The sequence below is a fragment of the Salvia miltiorrhiza genome, unplaced genomic scaffold, assembly GCF_028751815.1.
Source record: "Salvia miltiorrhiza cultivar Shanhuang (shh) unplaced genomic scaffold, IMPLAD_Smil_shh original_scaffold_455, whole genome shotgun sequence".
Lineage (NCBI taxonomy): Eukaryota > Viridiplantae > Streptophyta > Magnoliopsida > Lamiales > Lamiaceae > Salvia > Salvia miltiorrhiza.
Genome location: NW_026651553.1, coordinates 606,638 through 615,300, shown reverse-complemented (window position 1 = coordinate 615,300; position 8,663 = coordinate 606,638). Strand labels below are relative to the sequence as shown.

The 8,663-nt window shown below is 40.9% G+C and overlaps 2 protein-coding genes across 2 annotated transcripts; both read left to right on the top strand.

The window, feature by feature from the left end:
- Nucleotides 1–2,662: 2,662 nt before the first annotated feature.
- LOC131004769 (uncharacterized) lies at nt 2,663–3,202 on the top strand. The gene has a single exon (XM_057931531.1). The coding sequence runs from the start codon at nt 2,663–2,665 to the stop codon at nt 3,200–3,202; it is 540 nt and encodes a 179-aa protein (XP_057787514.1).
- Nucleotides 3,203–5,398: 2,196 nt separating this feature from the next.
- LOC131004787 (ethylene-responsive transcription factor ERF109-like) lies at nt 5,399–6,616 on the top strand. The gene has a single exon (XM_057931548.1). It carries the CDS (start codon nt 5,559–5,561, stop codon nt 6,399–6,401), a length of 843 nt encoding a protein of 280 aa, XP_057787531.1. The 5' UTR covers nt 5,399–5,558; the 3' UTR covers nt 6,402–6,616.
- Nucleotides 6,617–8,663: the final 2,047 nt, after the last annotated feature.

The following is an 8,663-nucleotide window of genomic DNA, read 5'->3' as shown; positions in this document are numbered from 1 at the left end:
TAGCGTATCTAGGATAATTTATCTAAACTGGGTTCCTTTATCTTAATGCTATTAGAATATTAAATCTAGGTCTGGCGTCTCCAGCTAGGTTATATTTTAATAAGGGAAATAGGCAAGACTAACGTATCTAGCTGTCTATCGACACAGTAAGTAGGAATTGGGGTATGTCAGTGCGTATCACGGTATCCTATAACTAATTGGTTAATAGGGATTAATTAATCATTGCGTCGATGATCAGAGTCATTAAATTAATATGGATTTATTCGAGCCGAGTTACTTTTCTTTGATTATTTTCTAGTGTTATTTTATTTGATTTAATTTGCTTTCTTAGTTAATTAATATTTCTCTTAATTTAAGGCGTGGTGGCTACACCAAATTTTTAGATCTTTAGGAAATTGATTGCAATTACCCGTTCCCTGTGGTTCGACCCTGCTTACTACTAACTATATTAATTCTTAGCTATTGCAGGAATTATTTGGTGGGATACGACGTCCACCAAATTGGCGCCGTTGCCGGGGAACGGTGTTAATTAATTTCTTTTTCCTATTGATTCTATTTTTTTTTTATTGTTTTTGAGCAGGTTTAAAAAAAAAAAAAACTCCAGGTTGAGGAAAGAAGCAAAGGAGAGGAAGCTGCAAGGTCTGTTGGATTCGGAAGTTGTTCTGTTTGCCCAAACAGAACCGTTTCTCAAAGCTGAACTCAGTGCCTCCACTGTCGAAGAGGATCTGTTTGCCCAAACGGATCCTGACTCAGAGGCAGAAGCAGAAATCGAAGAGGATCCTGAATCTATTCTCATGACTGTGATTGATCCTTTGATTGATGATTTTGTTGAGAATTTCAGGGAAGAGGAGCTCGAGCAAGTTATTTTCAGTGTGCTGAATGATGAGGATGCCAAAACAGAGGAGAATGATGCTATTCGAGAGATTATCATGCAGCTGTACTCCATGGACGAAATTCCAATTCGGCACCTATCGAGCAGGATGCCCAAATCGACCAGCACAGAACCGATTATGCCATCTGTTGTGAAGCCATTGAAGGTAGACTTGAAAGAGGTAGGGGTTGGGTGTCATTTTGAAGATTCTGGAGAATTTGGGGTCAAATTGGACACTATGCTAAGTGTGGTGGAGTCAACTGCAATTCTGGGATTTGATGGAGGATTTGACCCAGTCAAAATTTCCCCCATCGTTTCCCTCTCAATTCCACCTCTTCCAAAACCCACTCCAGGTATCTCCACTCGCATCTCTCCGCCTGAAACACCACCACCGCCGCGACCCACTCCAGAACCGCCGCCGCAGCCACACACCTCCAGTCTCCATCTCCAACATGCACCCGTCACTGCTCTCCAATTCCACAATCCAACACCTCCCTGTTCCCGCTATCATATCTTTTCATCTGCATTTGGAAATCACCATCGCCAGCCTCCATTACCGCCCTCCATCTCCACTCGCATCTCTCCGCCTGAAACACCGCCGCCGCCGCGACCCCCTCCAGAACCGCCGCCCTCTGCCGGCATCTCCACAAGGCAGCGTGCACGGTGATGTCCTTCCCTTGTGTTTGTTTTTTCTTTTTTGTTTCTCTTTGTCTTGTGTTTTTGTTATTATTTTGTGTGCTTCCCTTTTTTATGCTTTTTCTTGTTTGCTTGAGGGCAAGCAACGTCTAAGTGTGAGGAGAGGGATGTGTCTTTATTTTTGTGTGTCTATGTTGAGTCGTTGTTTTGTCTTGTTGTTAGTCAAGTGAGTGTTGGTTTGTTAGTTTTGTGTATGCATGCTGCCAAGTTGCACTTTGTGATAAAGTAGATGACTTGATACTTTTGGAAATGAAGAATTATGATTTTTTGGATGAATCTTTATTAGATGAAAATTGGGATGATGAATAAAGGCAATAAGTGAGTAAAAACCACACATAAGTGAGATTTGAGCTTAATAGAGTAGAGCACTCTCTACTATATTCCTTTTTGAGTGCTTTGATGTTCATGAGGTCGTGATATTAAGTGTGTCATATGTGACAAATGATAGAAGGCACTAGGGAAGCCCTTTTGGCCTGCGTTTCATTGCCTACCCATACATTAACCCATAGTGAGCCATTTTTGAAGCCTTAACCATTTTTGTCCTTATTAGTCACTAAATAATTAGCCAAGGCCTGTTTTGGACTCTCTCTTTGGCCCAGTGATGCATGTCTAATTTTGAACTTTATTCCATTAATTACTAGAGAAAGTTAAACTGTGGTTGCATGTGCCGTTTGCCCAAACTGCTGTCTTGTGCTAGATGATAAGGGTCTGTGACCCGTTTGGCCAAACAGTGGCAGTGAATTCAGATGGGTTTGGGAGATGATTTGTGGGGATATTTTGTAGATGATGATTGCATGTTGATTGGAGATATAAAAAAAGAAGGGTGCTGCTGAAAAAAAAAAAAGAAAAAAAAAGAAAAAAAGAAAAAAAAGAAAGAAAAGAAAGAAAAAAAAAGAGAAAAAAAAAGAAAAGAAAAGAAAAGAAAAGAAAAGAAAAGAGAATTATTTGGTGGGATACGACGTCCACCAACCACGCCCGAGGAAGAAGCGGACAGTGGTTCGTCATGACCGTGAAGGTGGAGCCGAGCGCCTCCATCGCGATTATTTTTCTGTCGAGCCTGTTTATGGGCCACAATTCTTTCGCCGTCGATTTCGCATGAGCCGGGAGTTGTTTCTACGCATTGTCAATGCGCTAGAAGTCGATCCTTACTTCCAACAACGTCCGGATGCTATTGGCCGCTTAAGCTTCTCCCCGATCCAGAAGTGCACTGCCGCTGTTCGACAATTGGCATACGGAACTGCTGCTGATTGTTGTGACGAATATCTCCGTATAGGAGAGACGACGGCGTTGGAATGCTTGAAGAAATTCTGCAAGGCCGTCGTTCGTATCTTTGGCGGCACGTATTTGAGGCGGCCAACAATTGCCGATGTGCAACGCATCACTACAATGCACGAAGCCCGCCATGGGTTCCCGGGAATGTTGGGGAGCCTAGACTGCATGCATTGGGGATGGAAGAATTGCCCCGTAGCTTGGCACGACGCCTACACTCGAGGGGATCAAGGCGAGCCAACAATTATATTAGAGGCCGTTGCTTCACAAGATTTGTGGATCTGGCATGCATTCTTTGGAGTCGCTGGGTCCAACAACGATATCAACGTGCTCCACCAGTCCACACGCTATTCAACGATGTTTTAGCGGGGCATGAAGCGGCTGTGCACTTCCTCACCACACTCGAGGATACTACTTAACAGACGGCATCTATCCGGACTGGCCGGTGTTCGTGAAGAGCTTCCAGTTTCCGAACGATGAGAAGAAGCGGAGGTTCAAGGTGATGCAATAAGCTGCAAGGAAGGATGTGGAACGAGCTTTCGGTGTTCTTCAGGCTCGATGGGGTATAATTAGAGGACCGTCGCGTTTGTGGAAGGCGGAGCAAATGAGTTCGATCATGTTTGCATGCATCATATTGCACAACATGATCATTGAGGATGAAGGTGGAAATGCAAGTAATTTTGACGGTGACGACGGCGAGGGACCAAGTTCTACTCCTCAAACACAATTCAATTCCGGAGCACCACCGGAGTTCGCCGCCTATTTGGCACGAAATGCAAGCTTGAAGGATGCACGGTTGCATGCTCGCCTCCGCGATGATTTGGTTGAGCATATATGGGCACGCTTTGGTCCGGTTGACCCGTAGTTCGACGGCTTTAAATTTTTCGAAAATTGGATGTTTTAAATATTTGTTGTTGTTTTTATTTGTAATGTTTGAATTTTTAGTTGAATGAATTTTATGTTGTTAAAATTGAAGTTGTTTAATTTAAATTGAAAAAAGAATAAAAGTAAAGAGAAAATGAAATTAAAATCTATTGAACCCGGACGGGTGCAATACCATTGTTGGAGTGAGTGCAATAGAAGTGGGACCATGTCTATTGCACCCACTATGGGTGCAAGCATTGTGGATGCTCTAATAGGTTGATCTATTCAAAGTGATGGTATACACTTTTTAAAAAAAATTAATTTTTTGAAATAAAAATTAAATATAAGTTATAGTATTATAAATTTTGTTTTTATAAAAAATATCTATGAAATAATAAATATAAGTATAAGATATAGTGATACACATAAAATTATGGAACGATGTCAACCCTCATTTTGGTGTCAAATTGAAAACCAAAATAATGCAAATAATCGAAATTCGGTGATAGAGGCAGGGGCGGAGCCAGGGGGGCTAGAGCCCCCCCCCCCCAAATTTTGATTTTTTTTTTAATAATATGTCTAAAAATGTTGTTATTATTATTATTATATTTGTATTTTAGTAAAAAAAATGTCTAAAATGTATTGAATGCCCCCAAAATTTTTTTAGTAAATGTTGAACTATATTATCTATGAAAATGTTGTTATTATTATTATTATTATTATTATTATTATTATTATTATTATTATTATTATTATTATTATTATTATTATATTTGTATTTTAGTAAAAACTGTCTAAATGTATTGAATGCCCCCCAAAAAAAAATTAGCTAATGTTTTGAACTATATTATCTATGAAAATGTTGTTATTATTATTATTATTATTATATTAGTATTTTAGTAAAAATTGTCTAAATGTATTGAATGCCCCCAAAATTTTTTTTAGTAAATATTGAACTATATTATCTATGAAAATGTTGTTATTATTATTATTATTATTATTATTATTATTATTATATTTGTATTTTAGTAAAAAATGTCTAAATGTATTGAATACCCCCAAAAATTTTTTTAGTAAATGTTTTGAACTATATTATCTATAAAAATGTTGTTATTATTATGATTATATTTGTATTTTAGTAAAAAATGTCTAAAATTTATTGAATGCCCCTCGGGGGCTACCGCCCCCGAACCCCGTAACAGTTCAGCCCCCCAAAAAAAATCATGGCTCCGCCCAGGTTCCCATGGTCCAACGGCCTAATTTAGGTCAAACACTAAAATATGTACGGTTGACTACACTTTTTATGCTTGGCTTGGGCATTATTTAAATTGTGGCCCCTATAAAGTAACGATTTATTTATATTAATTTAGAAAATAATGTGAAGAAATAGTAAAAACTAAAATGAGTTTTGGGGGATGATAAGAAAAAGCAACGGTGTAGTTTTCCCCGAAAGCAGAAATAGTATCTTAACACCTGGGGTTTTGGTGGTCCGTAATCGATTACGTCAATTGTTTGGTCCCTCACCGAGTCGGTCAACATTACCGTGTGAACACACAGGTGGTGAAGCCACATCATCCTTACTTATCCTATCAGAGTATCAGATAGCCGCGCGGACCCCACCCTCCATTCAATACCGCACGTGCCAACATAAACAGAAGCCTTTTATTAGCCGAGGATTCACTCCGTCTCCGTGTAAAACTAGTGTGTGAGACTGTGAGCTGGCACTTGCTCCCCTTTTCCACCATCACCCCCTTACATATATATACCATCCCGCACTTTGACTTATGTTCATCATTCAAAACATTTCACAATTTCAGACATCTGAAACCAATCTCCTCAGATACATCAAAACTGAAAAATGCAGAGGTCAAACAAAAGGATCAAGCAGGAGGAAAGCAACAGCATCGCCGCCACATCCGCAGCGACGCCGCCTCTGCAGCGCCTCTCTAATGAGGAAGAAGTCTCGGTCATGGTGGCCGCCTTGAAGAATGTTATCACGGGCGAAGCGGCACTCGTTAACACGGCTCACGAGTTCAGATTCATGTCATACGGCCGCGGCGCCGCCGCGGGCGATGGGCTCTTCTCTGTTTCCGGCGATATGGAGACGTGCAGGTTCTGCGGGATTAAAGGGTGCTTGGGTTGTAATTTGTTCAACGAGGAGAAGAAGGCGGCGGGGGGAGGCAATGCGCCGCCGCCGCCGCCTGCGGAGGCGGCGACGGGGAAGAAGAGGAAGAAGAAGAATTACAGAGGCGTGCGGCAGCGGCCGTGGGGGAAGTGGGCTGCGGAGATACGGGACCCGCGGAAGGCGGCGCGCGTGTGGCTGGGGACGTTCGAGACAGCCGAGGACGCGGCGAGGGCCTACGACAGGGCGGCGATCGAGTTCCGGGGGCCGCGGGCGAAGTTGAATTTCCCGTTCTCGGACTACACGTCGGCCGCTTCCCCTACCGTGGCGAGCTCTTCGAGCTCGCAGCGGCAGAAGGAAGCGGCGATCGTGGCGGCGCCGAAGAAGATGATGAGCAAACAGGAAAATGGGGGAATGTGGGAAATTGGATCGAGCAGCAATAATCAGAGTAACAATGATTATAATTTTTGGGATTTGACGATTGGGGAAGAAGATATGGAGCAGTGGATGACGATGATGGATTTCAACAATGGGAATTCCTCGGATTCTGCTAATGGCGGGAATGTTCAAAGCGTGTAGTACTATTGAATAGAAACGTTTTTTATTTTTTATTTTATAACTATTTTTTTTGAGATATGGGTGTGACTAATTTGAGAATTTTAAAAATTCAAATTTTGGCATAAACCCAGCTCTCTCTTTTTTAGATATGCATATACATATTAAATTGATTAATTAGTTAGCCGAATAATTCCAAATAAGAACTTGCTGAAAATAAGAAATTTGCAATGGATTAAGATTGAGTTTGTCACCATTGAATACTTATAAAAGAATTTCCCTGAAAATCCATGCAATGGAACGACGCAGCTCTGTTTACGAATATGGTAATCAACAAAAAGGAAATCTAGAAAAGTAGCTTATGTCAAGATTAATTAAACCGTTTAATTAATGTCTAAATCCCATTTTATTGTCTATAAACATACTAATCTTATTTATTAACTGTTAAAACAACCGCGAACAACACTTCATCAACATGTTTAAATAATACCATTATAGAATGCTTAGTTCAAATAAAAACTTTTCCATATGCTTTTTGCTTTATTCTTTTCAAACTCTCGATTAATATGTTTACCACATTCTTTTTTTTTTTTTTTGAGAGAATGTTTACCACATTCTTGAAACTAGGAAAAGAAAACAATAAAATGAAGGAAAAGGTGAGAATCAGAAACGAGTACGACAAAACAGTAGCGATCGAACAACGATGGATATACCAACCTGACATGTCGGCATTAAGCTTTTCTTGAAAGGAAAAGCCATTCGATATTCACACGTTGTCTAAAAAAACCTTATTTTAGCATAATAAATGGACATGTGCTGGTATTGGAGTGAGCTAAACTCAATAAAAAACAGAAACCATATTTAACACGTGATCCAAAAGTAGTGGTAATTCCCATGAGTTGTTGTTGCAAGTGGTTATTTTAAATAATTAGTGGTGGGGTTTGGGTTTGATCAATACTCAATCATTATTATTTGATTCTTAAAATAATGGATCCCACCACACAAATAGTAAGTTTCTATAGTAAAGCAGCGAGTGGTGCTCACTCGACTTTGTAGTTTCCTTATTTATCTGTGTCGGAGCAGTTAGTATTGATTATTGAGAACTTTTTTATTGATTAGAGTCATTAGATGAATCGATTAAATTTAAACAGATTTGTTGTCGTTGATCAAATACAATTCGTTTTGAAATTTTATTTTCAGAAAGTGTTGATACTGACTACAATTGTCTTGCTAATATTTTAGAGAAATATTCATATCAATACTTAAAACTTTGGTAAAATCTCTAGCAATCCTTTAAATTTTGTAACAATACAAATGCATCCTCTAATGATATGCACCGTTTTTCTTTTTTTTTGAGAAAGACATGCACCGTCCTAGTTGATTGTATTCGATCGATTCATTTAAAAAATTCCGGATAATACTCCCTCCGTCCCAATAAAAGTGACCACCTTTCTATTTTGGTTTGTCCCACTAAAAGTGGCCACTTTCTAAAAATAGAAATATTAATATTTAATTAAGTCCACTTAATTAAAATTAGGGCTCTCTAATTAAATCATCATTTATTTACCTCTCTCTCACTCAAAACACACAAAACACATACAAAACTCTCACACACCTATCGGCCGCCTCTTCTCCCCCTTCTCTCTTCTTCTCCGGCGACTACAGCAGCGCCGGCCGCCGCCCCGCCCCCGTTCCCTTCTCCCTCGTCCTCTTCCTCCCTAGAACACACACAACGACGCAGCCTCCTCCCGCGAAAGGGGAAAATCGATTCCTGGGTCAAATCGGAGGGGGATAAGCTGAACAACGGCGAATCAGTCGTGGTGGTCGACCACGGCGCCGCCCTTCTCTCAGAAACCCTAGATCTAAACTCACCGCCCTTCTATTCTCTTCTCTTCTCTCGCGATTCTTCTCTGAAATTCCGTCTATGTGTGTGTGTGTGTTCTGTTTGGAGCGTCTGGTCTGGTGATTTGGGGGTGGCGCGATTTGGAGCGTTCTGGAAAAATCGAGGACTGGAGCGTCTGATGAGCGTGGATTCCGGGCATGGCGGTGGCGGCTCTGCCATCGCTGGTAAACCAGGCGCGATTTGGGGGCTGGGTTTTCAAGCGATTCGTTCGAGTTCGACAGGAGAGAGAGAGCTCGACGTAGGTGAAGTCAGATGTGGGTGTCTGGTTCGCGATGATAGGACGGCGAGGGGCGACCGCCGTCGCCGTCGTCCAGGTGCAGTGAGAAGGAGAAGAAATCAGATGGAGGAGAAAAATAATTATCTTATTAAACTTGGTGGACCAC